The following is a 19,021-nucleotide window of genomic DNA, read 5'->3' on the forward strand; positions in this document are numbered from 1 at the left end:
CACTCACCAGCCTGAGCGGCAAAATGGAGCGGTGTATTACCCTCATTGTCAGGCAAATTCGGGTCCACACCTTCAAAAGAGAGCGCCAGCTCAAGCATCGCCGCTGCACCGTTCCCAGCCATGTAACTTATGGCCGTCTGCAATGGTAAACAAATAATTCCCGGGCTAGTTTGAGTCAAAAGCACGCCCGATTATGTAAACTCGTGTTTCGAGCGGGAAACATTATTCATCCCTCTACCCCCTTCTCCCCCCACCCAACATCAATGTCTCTTGTACGGCGTTTAACTGTGACATGAAAATCCACGCAATTCCATGGCACACAATCGCAGATTTAATTCGCTAAATCGACACTGATGACTAAACATGGAAAGACTAAACACGAATTTTAATTTTACATGGAAAGGACGATTTTGCTGAAATTTAGCTAGATCTGAAAATAATTTTATTAGACCAAAATTATTATATACGAAATTATTATATATTGTAATTATATAAGAAATTCAAGATTGATGGGCAAGATGTATAGTAAAAAAATATTTTGCAATTATGTTTTTGCAAACTGGTTTTTGTTAAAACTTTTGTGTTGAATCTTCGATATATCCAAGTTTAGTTTTTAATATTAAAATAGCACAATTTATGAATAAAACAAATAATATTAAAGTGATATACTTTGATAAGTAAATTCTAAGTCATATAAATAATATATGCTAATTTAACATCTTATAAATATCAATTTCTCTAAAAAAAAAATGCTCCCACAATTTGCTTACAAATTGTGGAAGTGTTACATTTTATGTATTAATTTTTATATACATTACATAATATTTGCGTTACTTTTTATATATTTATTTTGTGTTAAATTAATATAAAAATTTGGGTGGACCATTTGAGACACGTGAAATGTATTAAAATATTAAATTAAACATAAATTTTCCAATTATGGGCTGCAAAAAATTTTGATATTTTAGCTTGAGTGTTTTATATAATTATTTTAATAGTCAAATAAAAATTATTTTTATTTAGCTAAATTTTGAGATACTCCAAACCGTTCTTTGCATGTAGGATTTGCTAATTTCCATTGATCTAAGCTAACTAGATAAAAAATTGTTCTGATCGAGAAAATGATCCTCCTCTTATTGAATCGCTATAACATATCCCTTATATGAATTGTTAATCGGATTTATCTTTGAATACCGCGCTTCGCCTATTGTTGTTACACTCGACTGACATATAAATATGTTGAAAAGGGAATGAATATCGTGTTTTATATCGCGATTGTTGAGAAGTACATATGACACCTCGTAGGAAGACGTTCTCATTCTGCCATTGTTTGCTGCCTCCACAGACACCGAGATGCACAATGGACTATCCGTTAAGAATCAATTTATTAAGTGGCTATTGACGTTTGAACGTTATTGCTTTACTTGCGTCAGCATGTGCCGGTATATACAAACAGGCGTTGAAACACGGACTGCGCCAACAAACGCTCGGAAGAAGACGCGTTTGCCTTGAAGACGACGCGCGAACTGTAAATCGGTAAACACGAGTTCTATTTTGTTCGTTTTGAATGAAACAGAACACGTGGTTTAAACACTTATTTCACATTTTCCTCAATAAAATGTTTGAGGAAAATCAGAATATCTTTATATTCTTGCAGATTGTATACTTTGCTAACGTCAGTAATACTAAATATAATAGAATAATAAGATTAAAAATAAATATAAACATAACAATAATATTTTGTACCGAGTTTTATCATCAATTATGGTTTGCCTAAATAATTCAAATTTAATTTGAACTATTAAAGATTAAAATTCAAATTTAATTTGACATATTAAAGATTAAATCGAAAAATGCTACTTAATTCTGTTACAACTCGAGTGAAAAGAAATTCTCGTGAGACAACATTTGTGATATTTAATAATATTTTTAAGGATTTGTGATATTTTGAATTTATGAAGATATCTGAAAAAAAAAATATATATATATACTTAAAAATTTATCAGATTTTACAAGGTTTTTTTACGGAAGTTATAAAATGAGAAATCTTAGAATACTTCAGACTTCACTTGAAAAATTCTAGATAAACTTTCTCAGCATTACAGAAAAGTTCCAATTCGTATAAAAAAAGTCTGAGAAATCTTTAAAAGTTTTTAAACTCAGAAAATCTAAAATCTATATGAAAAAAAATTTTCAAAAATTATTTAAAGAACCTAAGAAAAATGTAGAACAGTAATGAGCAACTTCAAGTCATTATCTCTAACGTTTTATTTTTACACATAACATGTTAACCTCGCGCGAATTCTTTACTCCGCAGCCTCGCTGAATCATCGTCCGCGTTTGTCCGAGCTGATGTCACTTAAGGAAATCGCACATTTTTCCGTCAGGGTTGATTCGTAACCGATCGTTTTAAGCCAGACGATTCGCATAATCGAGCTCAATTCCTCGGCCTTATGTACGTGCGATCGTCTCTCTCGTGTGCAGCCTTGAAGAGCGGCGACGTTACCGAGGGCCTCGGGATTATCCATCACGATTACATGGGACATCTACGTTAAGTTTCCGTTCGTCCTGGCCTTAGTGCGGCGTTCACCACGATTCCACGTAGGACGACCGCATTTCTATCTACGGAAGAAGAGACGGAGCGAACCGACTTTAATTGCAACGCGACACTGCTGCATTTGGAATGCGGTCGCAGACTCCCATGTGGGATCGAGATTAACGTGTTTTCGTATCGATCCTGACGCGGGAAAGCGGCGGTCTATTTGGAAGAGACGAGCGTGTCTGAGACACCAAATTGCGCAGCTTCAACAAAGCGCAAAGTTAACAATGTCCTCCTTTTCGAAAGAGCTGTTGACGATTTTGTCCTGAGCATGAATCGTTTGATAGTAATGAACGCGAGTCATCATCGCTGGACGTTAAACTTGTCGTATCATGAATATTCTTCGAGATGACGGTAATTACAACGTCTAGTTATACCGTTTCACGAACTCCTGTCACTCATCGCGCTTTTACTGCCGGCACGGTTGCCTTTTCATATCTAAAACGCGACATTGTATGTATGAAATAAGTTTGTTTTTCCTTCGTTCAATCTTCATTTCATTGCGCTTTAATTGAAAGATGGCATGATTCTCTTTACATGAAGATTTATAGATACATGGATACAAAACCATCTTATAATATTATAGTATTTAAAGTATTTTACGTCTATTCACTAATAAGCTAAATTTTACTCTTAATTTCATAATGCCAAATTGTACCCAATTTAAGTTATTTTTAATCATTTTTATAGAGATCTTACTCAATATATCACTAATTCAACTAAAATAAAATAATTTAATTAAAATGATATCAAATAATTTAACTAAAAAATGTATTAAATTAAATTGAAATAAGTGCATACGTTAATACAAACAAAACCGTTTCAAGCTGTGTAATATCTTAATGTTAATATGGCTCTGTGATTGGTTTATGACATTTTATGACTGTACTTAAAATGAGTCTTAAGTATGAAAATCTATGAATAACGATCTTATTAAATTTACTAAACATCTTTAATTTATGTATATAAAGTACGTGCTACAAAGAAAATTGTTATCGAAAAGAATTACAATTCCCTATCTGCTAAGAGATATCTTCCAATAGTTTCTCGAGCGATATCATATACGTACATTTCCTCTGGGAACGCAACCCATCTTATTCCTCCCGGAGAGCAATTTTACACCCGGCTTGTTGCAAAAGTGAGCAGAGTTGGACGCCCGACAGGCAATTCGGTACTTTTCCATGAGACTACATGAGTACGTGTACGAGGGGATCGCATGTCAACGCTAATGAAAGTACCATGAGCATGGAATTTTTGCCGACCTCTGACGAACTGTGATGGTCGAATCCGTTTCGTCGGATCGATTCTCCGCTGCTTAATCTACGCGCTGGCCGGAAAACTGCCTGGTATAATTATACATAGTTATACAGTTTCATCAGCAATTAGAAAAGTTCTCCTCACGCTAGTTACGCCGATTATCTGATCGAGGTGCACCGTAGAACGAAATAGCACGAAACACAGCCAAAAATTTTCTTTAGGGCCAAATAATAATTTACGTAGAATGATAAAAAAATCACAGTGTTGTTTACTCTTGCTCTAAGCTATTCATGAATACAATGTATATAAAATTAAATGGTATTAGTGTTTTATTTTTTGCGATGTAATAATGAACATTCTTAATTAGCAAGCTCTTTATATATACACTCTAAAAAATATAGGTGTTAAATATAATTCTCATCGTGTTAGCGTAGATATAAATATCGACGTAATATATTATATATTGGGTCATTTAAAAAGTATCCGCGGTTTTTTCATTCAAAAATTGAACAAAAAACCGCGGATACTTTTTAAATGACCTAATATATATATGACTTTTAAACGTGATAAATTTACACCATGTTTATATCAACATTAACACGGAAGAATTATATAAATATCATATAATGTTAAATCCATATGCCCATATTTTTTATTCATATTTTTTAGAGTGAAAGATTTTTAAGTGAATTGTGTTATTCGCTTTAACCTCATTTCATCTGACGGCTGACGAAAAGAACAGAGTGATGAGTGAAAATAGTAATAAAATCTCGAAACTTTACGCTTCTGTTAACTCCCAACCGTCTGCAATCAATCGTCGAGGATCCGCAGAGGGTTGTTGTAGTTGTATATATTTTTGCATAACTCGCGAGAAACGAAACTCTCTCTCTCTCTCACTCCTTGGAATCACCGGAATCACAGTCGGGCAATTTAAAAATAGATCCATTCGAAGGCGAAATTTGTTTCCTGCCGTCGCGCGCGACTCGCTCGCCCTTAATTGCACTTTCATCGATCGCGAATCTCGCGCTGTTAATTACAAATCGCCACCGGCTTTCCAATCCGTCGGATTCGTTTAGTGTGAGCCATTTCGCCTAAACGACCATCACTCGTTCCCAGGTTGCAGTTTCGAAAGAACTTCGAACTAGAGCAGTCAATTCGAATTTGTAAAATAATTTGTAATTATTTGAGTCAATCATTAAATGTATATTTAGTAATTGCTCGTATATTTTTTTAGTCTGCACATCGAATTAGAAAAAGATGATTGGGAGTAATTTTATGTTACACAATCTTATTTTTTAGAGTTTCGTTCTACTCGTATGGGCTGATAATCGTACTTTATGCTAATTTCTGAAACTAATAAGAAAAAGCTTTAGTGAGTTCCACTCATCCTTTAGTATAGTATCACAAAAATATGTGTTCCTGTTACGAGTTAGTAACATAAGCATTCATAATAATAACTCGAAAATCACGCTTTTTTAGTATCATTTTTTAAGGGAGCAATGTTTCTTCTGTGCTTTTTCTTTCCGTGAAATCGCAAATTTTAATACTATTTCGACACTATTAAATTTTTTACAATTTTATAAGGCACACATTTTTCATAGAAGCACGCAAACACATCACGTCGATAGAATAAACGACAAAGAATATTGTAAAGCAATTTTTAAGTTACGAAGTGCAATGGCAATTAGAGACTAATTCAATTAATTAGAAACTTTTGTACTCACCCTGCCGCTACTGTCGACCACGTTGACATCCATGCCTTTCAGACCTACTTTCCGAGCCTGTGTGACGATTTCCTTGAGACCAGTATCGTCAGCCTCTCTGGCGGCCCTCAAAAGGGCCGTAGGGCCCCCAGAGGGTATTTCCCACGAGGGCGGCACTTTTGATTTGATCGTCTCTTTGCGTACGTGATCTGCAAGATTTACATTTGCCTTATGTATAATACTTTTCTGTTACTTTTTTATTATTTCAAAGCTAATTACTAATTATGAACAAATTATATTAGATTAATTGCGCAATTATAACTATCTAATATATCAGAATTTATTATTGGATACTGTGTAAGTTCATATGATAGACTACGCTTGTTGAAATTGGCAAACTGTTTCAAATTTTATGGTCATAAATTACAAGTTTTAAAGCTTGTGATATTTTTAAAACGAACTCTTTCGACATTAATCTTTAATACGATGGGTCATTCATGTTCCGTGCATTTCTTTTCTTTGAAATATTAGGAGCATCTGGCTAAGCAATAGTCTCTGTCCTTTTGCTAAAAAAGTTTAATATCTAAAAGACAGGTTTTTGATGTGTTGCCGACTTATGCATTCACATTATGAATGAATCATCGTGTGTAGAGTGAGTACTTTTCTATAGCAAATTTTTATTTTTTTTTTATTTTTAACTAATTCTTTTATATTGCAAGAATTTCATAAACTATTAAAAAGAACATTGAAATTTAAATGACAATTTTTTACTAAAACGTTGAACATTTCTATTATCAATTTAGAATAAAGAATATATATATATATATATATATATATATATATATATATATATATAATATAGGACTCCTAATAATTATAAAAATATAATACAAATTTAAAAAACAGATTTAAAGGGGCTACTTTGGAATCAGCACGGTAAGAAGTGCGCAATCTACACTTATATAATTATTAATAGTGTGTATTCATTAATAAACGTGTATTAAAAAATGTTAGTTTGAACGTTTCGGTTATCGGTTTTAGCCATCTTCAACAAATACATAATTAATATATTAATAAAAAATATCAGAATATCTTCTATCCAGTCGGAAAGCGAGAAAAGCACAAACATCGTACAAAGAAGTTGCCTGTTTTCTTGGTTAAGTGATTGCGTTCTAATAAAGTTATTAAAAGTTAAAATTACGTAAAGTTAACATTAAAATTGTACAAAGAAAGTGCTTACCTCAATCCCATATAACACTGCAGTTAAATATATTACAATATTGAGTAAATGAAAAAGATATAAAACATATTATGATGAAACTTAAAAATCGTCAAGATGTATCGAATGTTCTTAACTGTTGTCTAAGAATATAATAAACAAGATGTTTTTAAGATACTGAAAGGACATAGAACGATGTTGTCATTGTGTAAGTTAAATCTAACTTTATTTACATTTATTAAGAATGTCATTATATGTTCGATCTAAGTCATCTATGTCTTTTTAAAGATTGAGACCATTTGTTTGTCATTTCTATTATATTTGCGTCAAATATTACAAATAATATTAAGAAAAACATTATAAGTACAATATTTTTCTAATTTGTTGAAAGTTTTTTATTGAAATATCGATAATAAAATACATTGTTAAAAATGTGAGTGCAATATACTAAATCAAAGTTTTAAATTTTTATATTAAAAAATACATTCTTTTTATTTTATCGACTGTAATCACTTATAAAATTTAGATGCAATTTTTGTTTAATACATAACTTTACAAATACTTTCAAAAGTATATTTAAAGTATATTTAAAGTATATTTTATATAGAAAGAATTATCTAATAATTTTTATACACTTATAAAAGTAATGACAATTGAAAATTAACAATTAACGGAACAATCATGTGTAATAAAGGACTAGAAAATCATTGTGCGTACTAAGAGTTAAATTACTCAAACATCAACTTCATGAAATAAAAAATAATATGCTTTTTGATAAATTTGTGTCCACAATTTGTTAAATATCAATATTTGTTGAAAATTTTATATTGATCCGAAATGTATCTTCAGATTTCAATATGAAATAAGCGGTTATCGAGATGTAAACGTTCTTCTTATCAGTTAAAACATTTTATCAGTAATGTCACACGTTGGAATCAATTTATCGGTGTTAATATCTAAATGACGTACATGTCAACGCGAAAAGTTTATGCACATAACAAATCATTAGCAAACAATCTCTTGCGTAAAAGCAACAATTCAAATATTTCGTATCACATTTGGTACATAAAGTATTATTGGATTTTAGATAGCTTGTAATTTTTCTTTTATTTCAAAAATAGCAAAAGGCTATAAATTTTTATTTAACTTTCCTTCGACATTGGATTTTAAAGTCAACACAGTCGATTTTTTATCGTAAATTCTGATGAACAAAAAATCTGTAAATATAAATAAAATGCAATCCAACTTCTATAATAATAAAACTTCAATGTTAAAGTTTTCACAAGTATGTAAGAAATTTTTCAGATTTTTAATTCGAATAAAGTATAAAAAATTGCATTACGAAGTTCAAAGACTCGGTTATAAACAAAGAATGAAACTTCCACATTGCTGATAAAAGATTAGCTATATTTATTAAAACAGATATTTTAATTACAATTAGTAAAAACTAAGTAATATAATATTGTACTAAAATTTGCGAAATTGCCATAGAGCAAATGTCACAAGACGCGCAGAACTCACCTTGAAGTACACCTTTGCGATATACTTTGGCTTCGTGAACGGCAGACTTCCGGTACGGCGCGCGTTTCTCCTCGAAGCTGGTGTCGGAGCTGAAGGAAACCGATTTCTTTACTCCGACACCCTTCTTCTTGAAGCTCGTAGATAACGTCTGGACACTAGGTGACGGCCGCAGAGCACACAGTTCTGCGTCGTCGTCGTTAGTCAGAACCGAGAAGTATCCCTTCAGATCGGTATATCTCGAGGAGCCGCGAAGCTCGTAGCCATCCGACGAAGTTCTGAGGAACTTGGTCAACTCGTCGTCCGGCGAATTCCTCTCGGCGAGTTTGCTGGAGGGATGATGATGCGATAGACTCGCCAGGAAGGCGGAAGACCTCTTCAGAATTCCCTCCTCCGGTACTCGTTGCAACGTTCTTTCTCTTACTGGAAGACCTGCGGAGTCACGGCTCTATATTTGGCCGGTGTTACTTCCTAAGACGTTTCGCGCCGCGGCGTCCTCAGCAGTCTGCAGTTGCAGGCTTAAATAGATGTATTTAGCGGCGCGCGGACGCTCGTAGATTGCCATAAAATATTTCGCGCAAGTAAACATATCGTGGAACAGATCGCGTGAGCACATAGAACTTTGCGCGGCGTTATTAAGATCGATGTGAACCGAAAGTGAATATTTATTTCGTTTCGTTTCTAGCCTGAGCCGACAAGTCGCAACGCGTGCATAACGAACGAGTTTTAGAAAATTAAATTGTATAAATAGAAAAATGTCCCCTTTTACTTTGAAACAATTATTGGATTTCGGTAAGAGATTAGCCAACCAGAACAAGTCATGTTAACGTCAAAGTGACGTTAAAATAAATTGGAAATGATTGAAAAATGACTTTTAATTATTTTGGAGTCATTTTGACATCATTTTGCTATCATAATGACTTGTTGTTGCTAGAGTATAATTAATTTGATTTGTCTTTTATCGAATAGAATGTTTTCATTAATTTTTAATCAGTTTGTTTCCGTTTAGTCTCGTGCTCGAAAACGAGTTGACCGTGTTGAGACTGTTATGAAAAGGTTCTGTGTAACTCGTAGTTTAATTTGCAATTCTAATCAGAAACTACGAGATATGATTTTCGTTAGATATTGTTGTTTCGTCAGTGGTAGCCCGTGGGGCGAAAGAGGTGAAAATATAAATTATCACGGGATGCACGTCAGCATCGTCATTTCAATGGCCAAGTAGTCATTAGAGGGATACAGATAGTAAGGAAATTAACTTTTCTGTCGAAAATAATTTCGTTTCCTGGCTTTTGGCGTATACTTAGAATAGCTGATGACGATAATCTCTCCTTCCAAATCGAATAAAAGGAATGTTAACTACGCTTCAGGTATCCAGAAAAATGTAAATGAACTGAGCACAAATTTGCCAAATATCGAATAAATTAAGATGCTAGTAGCATCCAATCAACAATCTAATTTAATTTGGGATGAAATTATTATTATTTTAGTTTGATTGTATTGCAAGTAATCGACGCGTATTCATATATATGAGATAAGTTTGTTTAAAATACAGTGAATGCCAAAAGTGTTTGTACAGAGAAATTTTTTATAAAAAAGTCTTATTTGTAAAAAGTAAACATTAATTAGCAATTTTACACAGTGAATATGTTCTGTTCTACTAAACAAATGATGAGCTTCGCATGTGTTCTGATTTTAGGAGCTAAAATTCTCGACTGCAGCTACTTTTTGTGCATCCAAATAATATCATTTTTAATTTTTCTCTTATTTTTAAGATAATATATTTCATTTAGTCATTACACATCTCTTTGGCACAATAATTTTGAAAAATATACAGTCTATTTTATTCTTTATATGAATAAATTGCTAATTATCCAATAAGGACAATAAGAAATAACCATCATTAGGCGTCGAATTGAATTGGTGTCGAAATCTTCGATATCTATTAAACATCAATTTGATAAATCATTTCTTGCTAGATAATGTTTTTTTTTTTAAATAAAGCTTTTGTAAAAAATATTTCTCTGTACAAATACTTTTTGCACTCACTGTATATAGATGTATTATTCCAACGTCTAACTTTAACCGTACATAATCGGCGCTTTTCTTAGTCGATGTATTCATACCTATAATCAGTTCTAAGCTTAATACTGTCAAAGTCATAAAAAAAAATCGCGCAACAATTAGTATTTGTTAAAAGTCTTGAACAAGTATCGACACTCATTAATTGGAGTTTCTCTTGTAAACAAAATAGTAGTTATATTTCGATTAAAAAAATGAATATAAAACAGATTAATAAATAATAATAAGCGACGATAATTTTCGTTGCAAGTGTATCAGTATTTGTTAAATAACTTGAATTTTTCTTCTAAAAAAAATTAGCAATTACATTTCGATAAAAATATAAAATAGATTACTAAATAATAAACGATGTGTAAATTTCATTGATAAGTTTAGAAATTATGCAACATACCTTCCTTCAAATCCTTAGGCACTGAAGTAGACTTGATTATACCTCGCTGGATGCTCCTTGAGACGCCTGATCTCGTCGAATTTTTGGACACGTCTTTCGGCTTCCTCGACTCCTCTTCTGTGACGAGGATGCCACTCCGAGCGGACTCTTCCTTGGAGTGGAGTCTTCCGTTTACGATTGACGACGTTCGTCTCTTGGTGGTGACGCTGGTCGTCGTCGTTTCACTCGTGGCACGGTTATTTCGAGCAAGTTCGCCCCTAGAGGCGACGATGCTGTAGTTGTTAACCACGCAGTAGGCAGTACTCGATGATGTACATTTCGCGCGTCTGCGTGGGTCGCTTTCTTGCCACCTGGCCTGCTCCTCGAAGATCCGTCGGACTTTCTGCCGAACGTACGAAATTAGTCTCGAGGGAAAACCAAAATTCACATATCGATCGATGTCTAGTTCAAATCGTACTCTGTCGTCGATTATCCGTAAATTCAATAATTTGTCCAATCATTTTTATTTTTATTTATCATCGCCTGAGATTCTAAAGCTTTATTTAAGAATAAAATTATATTTCTGAGTTTTTAAGTTTAAGTTTTTAAAAAATATATCTAAAAATATATCTCTCTAGTTTTATAGAATTTTAACTTTTGTAATAGTAAATTTCGAGTAAAAAATGTTATTTTAATTGAAAACTAGTGACGCACAATTTTAAAAAATCTATTATTAAATATATATATATATTTTTTATTTAATTTAATTTATTGCATATATATTAAAGAATTACATCCAGGAAAATACATATATGTTCGTATATCTAATTTATATCTTCTCCAAATTATCAATAAAGAATCATCTCTCGGTCGAACGCGCTCAGAATCTCCTCGCACTATAATGATGAATGCTATATTTATGAATCACGAGTGTCACGAGCGACGGAGACATGAGCAATGGAGACTCCAAATTCACAACATCAATTTATTCATTCACATCACGAGTCCGAATACCGTTACCGACATCGAAAAAAATGATTAACGAATTACACGCACTTCGAAAAGGAGTTCTCTTCTGGCGAGATCTCTGACGTTTTTCGATCACGTCGATACAATCGCTGGATCCGTTCCAGTCGCACGGTCTTCCTCGGAAAGCGACTCGTGCCTTCCTGACGGTCTCGCAAGACGTACACGCGGGAAAATTCTAACCGGCTCTCTTTAAATGCGCTATTTATACGTCAGTTAAGCTCTCACGTCGGTCGGTACCTCGTATGTGTACTTACACACACGAGTTATTAAGGTACGAATACGAGAGCCACACTCACGTTTTCCTTATACGTTCACAAATGTCTTCGTGTAGAGTGTCCATTACGCATTTACACGTTTTCGCCACTTCCAAGAAACCTCGTGAAAGATAATTAATAAAAAATTTCAATTTATAAACCGCAGAGCAATTTTGATTGATCTAGTAGACGGTTTAAAGATATACGCAAATTGATAGGTGGAGTGCTCAGAACATCAAACAAAAAGGTTTTCAATTTTGTTATTATATTTTTTTATTGATATATTATATTATAGTTAATTTTTAAGCAGGTGAGTGGTGCTCAGAACACCCGAAACAAATTTTATTTTTTTTTTAATAATATGCACAGAATTATAAATTTATATTATTTACATTTTTATGAGATAGAAGCATGTAAAAATAATTAACTTTAAAATCTTGGGCAATTCTTTTTATTTTCTTTTTCTAAAACAAAGTTTTTAACATAATTATGCGTAGAATGTTGTAGCCTACCTATTTAAAGATTAAATTTACATTATAACTTCATGAGATAAAGGAATATAAAAATGATGAACTGTAAGATTTCTGAACATCGATTACGATAATACTTTTTATTTCCTTTTACTAGAACAGTTTTTATACAAGGTTTTAAAGAAAACTATACCTGGGGTGTTCTGATCATTCCATCTACTCACAAAAGTTAAACTTTGGAATTCTCTTTAACCATGGAGAATATTTTCAAAATTAAATCCCAACTAAACGCACAACTTTTATGAATGTCCAAAATAAACACTAAACTAAATGAAGTCTTTGATCTATCTTTAGTAACTGTCTATCTTTAATAGCTGATAATTGTGTGAATTTTTATATAAATCATTTAAATTTATTATTAACCCTTCAGAGCTGACGCCAAACCTACAACAGTTACTAATACTGAATTCATAAGATCTATTTAATCTATGTTAATTAAAAGACACTTATTAATTTCAGGGAACTCGAACTAATATAAAAACAATAAATATTAAGTATTTTAATCAAATTAAATTAAATTTGCTGATATAAAGAAAATTGATTTGATATTTTTTATAAAGACATTTATAATTAAGTGAGATTAATAGACACACCGTTAGCTTTAGAAGAGGTTAAATAATGCTAGTTATATTTATTTGCTAATAAAACAGAATAGTGAGAAAAAGAAATTTTCTTCTTGACAATGTCATAATAGTATTGTCGCTCTTTACATCGTTGCACGTTAGATATATGTATTTAAGCACCGAAAGCTCACCAAAACTGGAGTAACTTACTTCGGAAGCGAGATCTAGATCGCTTCACTTGAAGACGCCGTAGCGAAGTCTATCTTATTGTACGCGTCGCGTGTATACCATACAAACTCCTGTCAACCGTGCGCGGCAACTTCGTTTTTTTTTTTTCGCTGAATAATCACAATGTTGCGTCTAACTTCGAGAACGTTGAATGCGCGAGAGTCCGATATCACGCGACGACGCGACACTTTGCGGAGGAGTCGCGCGTCCCGCGAGATAGACTACCGCTCTTCGCTCTCCCGAGGCCGCGAGACGTCGCGCGACCGACCCGTCGACGTGATACGCGTCGACGTAATGAAAACGAAGATGCACAACGAATGAAAGAGAGAGAGAGAAGCTTACTTGCTGAGTGGTGGTCGGTTGTACAGTGGAGACAACGACATTGTTGTCGCTCCTATTGGTAACGCCGTCGGTGACCATGGACGTGGTGGTAGTTTCATTGCTCGTCGTATGCTTCACCCTATGACCACCTACCATCGTCGAAGGTCGAGACTCCGTGATAGGCTGGAAGAAGCTACTTTTCGCAATTCCGCTTTATGGTTCTGAATAGTAATTCGATCTCGACGCAGCGAGAATCGAAGTCAATGTAAAATGGAAGAGGAATATAAGAACGAATTTTTGCCAAGGTATTTAAAGATTTAGGTTGATAGTGATTTAAGGATAATTTTGCTGACCCATCAAAATAATTATGTCCTAGCAAATAAGTTGATGTTATTTACGATCATTTTGACAAAAACGTTAAAGAAGATAATTTTAAATCCAAGTTTTGAAATTCTAACAATTAACTTGTCCTACATAGTTATTTTGATAGTCTAACAAAATTATTTTTCTGTTGTATTCTGTATATTTATCTAAATTTTTAGGTATTAGGTTAAAACAAAAGTTTATTGTTATTTCATTTGTATTATGTCTACATGTTTTTTTTTTTATAAAAAATTTGGCAATTATATTACTTGATAAAGCAATGTTTTAATTTTAAGAATCGGCTTTTTTTTATTACAACACAATTTTTAACGAAATTATGAACAATCAAAATCAAAATAAATGCTTCTTTTTAATTAGTCCGTATATAACTCAATAATAAAAAATCTTAGGAACATTTTTACAAAATAATTTTGTAGCAAAAACTTTAAGCTTTCAGATAGTCAAAATTTTTTATAAGTTTTTTGAACATATGATGAATCCAAAAACAGAAAAAAAATTTTTTCCCGTTTTGTCCAACTCCAATAATTTTGTATGTACAAAAAATATCAAATTCATTGAAATTCAAAAGACATAGTGACTTTCTAAAAGCAGAAAATTTAAGCTCTAAATTCTTTTTAATTTAAATTTTATTTATTTTTATTATAACAAAGTTTAAGCCGCTTAAATTGGAAAATTTGTAGCGCTATAAACTTTTGTTTCAACCCAATATTTAAGGCAAAATTGTTCTTTCCATGAAAAAAACTTCGATATAATTACGAGGAATTTATTTTCAAATTACTTACTTTTCCTTTCTTTTCGTTTCTAGGTTCGTCACGATTACGATATCATCATGAAATTCAACTAGAGAAAGGAAGAGTGTTCTATTAATAAAGGATCAATAGACAAACCATTCTTTAGAGATTCTTTTCCCGGTCGAAATTTACGCTTGACCGAGAAATCAAATAGTAAGAGGCGCAGAGGCTGTAATATAAATTAAAACGCACTCACTGGGAAACACTTTTATCACCGGGAACTCGAATCAGTTCTCCTGTCAAACGAACGTCGTGATTTCCGCTGAAGCGCGCGCTGGAATCGCTTCTTCAACCTACATTTCTTTTTATTGTTCCACGATTCATCGATACATACACTGAAAATTATGAGGAACACGTGACAAAGCTCGATCGGGAAATTTTATTATCCTAATCTGTTACATGTTCTGTTCTAGATTGAATTAATGTCTACTGTTAGATATTTTAGCTTAATTATATTTTATCTCTCCTCTAATACATTTTTATATAATTCTGTTACATTATTTTTCAAATGTCTTATTATCTTATTTGATAACTATATTATTATACATTGTAATTCTAATAAATATTTTAAGTTACATAAATATATCGCACCCTTGTTTCAAAAGTGGAACAATTCAAAATAATATGTTTCTTAGAAAAGAGGGAAAACTATTTTTCAAGTTAATAGACAATTATTAATTAATTAAATAATATCGGCAAAAGGAATATATTCTTAACATAATCAAATATTATTTTTGTCATTTTTGTTCAACATTTGTTCACTTAAAAAAACTACATGTTAATTTTGAAGTTTTTTTTAGCTACTCTTTTTATAAGCTACAATGTTTTGACGATTTTTTATAAAAGTTAAATTCACGTTTGATTATTAGAGTAAAGTTTATCTATCTTATTCATGATAATAATTCAAAAATCATATGTTTTTATTTGTATCACTTTTGAAGTAAAAGAACGATCATATTTAATTATACTTGTGAGCTCTTTGAGAGATTGTTCCAGAATAGATAGCTTCCGAAAGAAGGAATTTCTCTTTTCATACTCTTTTAGGATTTCTAATCAACCAAATGCTACAATTCTTCCGACGAGAGCACGTTTCGTGAATTGAATTGCTCCTCTCTTTTTTTCCTTCGTACTCGCTGGCGGGTCGTTAACTTCATGGTCGGCGGAAATTACTCTCCAAATCCGAGGCGAAAAGCGAGCGAGGCGATTCCGACGGTAAATCTAACTCTTCAACGGTGTACCCGTATAAAATCACGCTTTCATCTTTCGAACACGCGGTTATTCCGGCGCCGTAGCAGCGCACGATATTATCCTGTCATCGTATAGCTTTTGGCTGTTCGCCAATATTTTGAACTTTCCAAGGTACACCGGTTTATCGATCTCCTTCGACATTTTCGGAGATACTTCGAACGAGAAAGATGTGTGAACAAAGGAGAAGTTTTAACGAAAGCTGTGTTCAAAATTCTTTCAGCAATATTTTAAAGAATTTTTTTTCAATTTTTTTTCTTTTAGAGATTTTCTACAATAAGCCGTTACTTAAGCCTTAAGTCTTCAGCCGTAAAATTGATAGAGTAAGATGAATAAAATAAGTATTCTAAGTTAATTTAATGGTTTGTAGATAGAAGAAGTAGAGGGATCAAATAAAGAGAATAAATTTATTCTCATTTTCAGTAATTTATGGATTTATTTAAGTATGAGAAATTTTTTTCATTAAGTAAATAAGTAGGCGGTAGAAAAAAAAGTTAATGAATAATTAATAATAATATAATTAAAAAGATTAATATTAAAATTCATATTACAGGATTAATACAATTGTGATTCGAGATATCTTCCATTACAGAGATTTCTCATAAAGAGATCTCGCTTCACTATCGATTATAAAAAAAAGAACTTCTTGTAAAAAAAGATGTTTCAAATGTACATAGAAACTGCTTGACATTCAATACAGTGGACATACTTTCGATTCAGAATTGACAGCTAACAGTAATAAATATATAGACATTTAAATAAATATGCTGTATTGTCAATATATCAGATAAAATATCATACAATTGTTGAATCGAAATTAACATATATAAATGTAAAAGATTAAGGGGTGATTTTATCATATTGCATTGCAAATTGTAGTTACTGCAATATTATAATGTCAATATAAATTGTAATATTATATACTGGGTGGGTAACTATTAGAAAATGGTTCGAAAAATAAGCCAAAATTATAATATTATGTGCAAACCCTTTGGATCTTTAAAGAAGATATCCGCGAAAGCTTCAAAAGTATTATTATTATTATTATTGTTATTATTATTAGAGGATCCTTTCTCTTGTTTTAATTAAATATAAAAGGCTTGCGAACAAATAACGCAATAATATTTATCCTAAAGATCATTTAACTCTAAATTGTCAAGCACGGTTCTCAATAACCGGCAACAATTACGAGTGGCTCATCGGAACAGAATTCGTGTGAGAGAGCAATGATAATTGCAATGATAATAATACGTTCAATGAAATAAGAGACCTCGAGATTTCGCCTCGTTATGTGAGTTAAACAAAACTGACACGAGCCGACTACAATAAATGGGTACCAAAGTTATCGTCCCAGTTTTCGAATTTTCGTCGCTCGATTTCGCAGTGTTTGCTCTCTCTCTTTCCCTCTGAATAGACTGTTTCATATCCAAACAATTGCGTCGCTCTGTGAAAAGCTTCCGTCGGTGTCGGCACGAGCATACCGTATGGAACTATATCGGATGCTGTAAAATACGGCGTTCGTGCATTTATCCCACGCGGGGGATGATCGGTCTGCTGCTGGATGATCAATGTCCGGAAGAACGATCGCCGTTTGTCACAGAGACCAGAGAGGAAAAAAAGAAGCTTTCTTCTCGTCACGGATAACAAATTTTACGTGGGACACTTTCCTGAGGTTTTTCGTTTATGCGGACGATCCCTACATTCGGCAATCGCGCCGTCGCGTCGTATCGCGTTGTATGATAAGAGTATGACTGATTAATCAAAGCGACAGAACATTATCGCGACGGAGTATTAGTCGTAAGTGTCACATCTCGCCAGCTTGCGGCTAGAATTTCAATGATATGACGTCAGGTCGGAATTACCACGTTCCATCGGTGATAACACGCATCTTGAGTGAATAAACTCGTGTTTGCATAAAGTATCATTTAATCCCACATTTGCAAGACAAATATCGCAGATTTGAAAAATTATTCTTTACACAGCGTATATCATGCAAACTTTTTTTTTCCTTTTCTAATTATAGCTTTTAAAATAGCTTTGTTAGTACCTATACATTTTTCATCGATTACTAAATCTGACGTACACGGGAAGAACGATTTTGCTGAAATATCTAAAAATTTAAGTAGATGCAGTTCTAGAAATAATTTTGTTTGGACAATCAAAATGATTATGTAGGAAATTCAAGTATAGATGAGCAATGCAAAAAGTTTTGACATTCTAGTAATCAGCTTCAGCTTCCTATATAATTATTGTGATAATCCAATAAAATTATTTTCAGATCTAGCTAAATAATTTTAAATACTGTAACAAAATCGTTTTTTCTGTATATAAGACATGCAAAGTTTGAGCAATAATGTAAACCTTTCTCTCTCCCCGGCAAAATGAATATTTCAAATTACCAGAAACGGAGAGTGGGGTGCGTTCTCAGACGCATCATGAGTGCACTTACGAATTAACAAGGCTCGCATAAGGAATATCCATTTAATGCTCCACGAGAGGCCGGCTCTCAACCTCAGATTCGATATCGAGATCGATATCTTGCTCGATGCGTGTAACGCGTTGATTTATAAACGCTAAGCGCGTCGTTTAGGATGCCGTAACTCGATCGAGAGGAACGTCAGTGATCAGCGCCAAGCGGAAGCTCTGTTAGATTGACTTTTAGTTGTGCGTGCTTTCTGACATTGATTGACTGTATTGCATGAGAACCCGTCGTTCTGGCAGCCACTACGTTATGGCATACGTAACGTCTACTCGAAAACCGTTCAAGTCTTATCTATCATTAACCGTTCCCGTTGGCGTCTCGTGAAAGACGCGAAATAGTTAAACCATTTCATTTTTAACACGACGTTGTTATGTTCATTTGGTACATATGTAGAATTTCCCAGAACTTTATTAAGAGAGGAAATCTGTTTAAATAAATAAAATTTAAAT

At 32.9% G+C, this 19,021-nt stretch overlaps 1 protein-coding gene across 2 annotated transcripts in view; it reads right to left on the minus strand.

Moving 5' to 3' along the window:
- LOC105144780 (uncharacterized) overlaps positions 1-19,021 on the minus strand; it is a 29,680-nt gene that overhangs the window by 4,388 nt on the left and 6,271 nt on the right. For both annotated transcript variants that reach the window (XM_087415497.1, XM_011053929.2), the window contains exons 3-7: positions 13,692-13,853; positions 10,767-11,148; positions 8,300-8,728; positions 5,581-5,768; positions 8-137 (exon numbers count right to left, since the gene is read on the minus strand). In XM_087415497.1, the coding sequence (XP_087271623.1) occupies positions 8-137; positions 5,581-5,768; positions 8,300-8,728; positions 10,767-11,148; positions 13,692-13,853 (1,291 nt within the window). The remainder of the gene's footprint in view (positions 1-7; positions 138-5,580; positions 5,769-8,299; positions 8,729-10,766; positions 11,149-13,691; positions 13,854-19,021) is intronic.

Source organism: Acromyrmex echinatior, chromosome 18, assembly GCF_024713525.1.
Source record: "Acromyrmex echinatior isolate Ae372 chromosome 18, ASM2471352v2, whole genome shotgun sequence".
NCBI classification, from domain to species: domain Eukaryota; kingdom Metazoa; phylum Arthropoda; class Insecta; order Hymenoptera; family Formicidae; genus Acromyrmex; species Acromyrmex echinatior.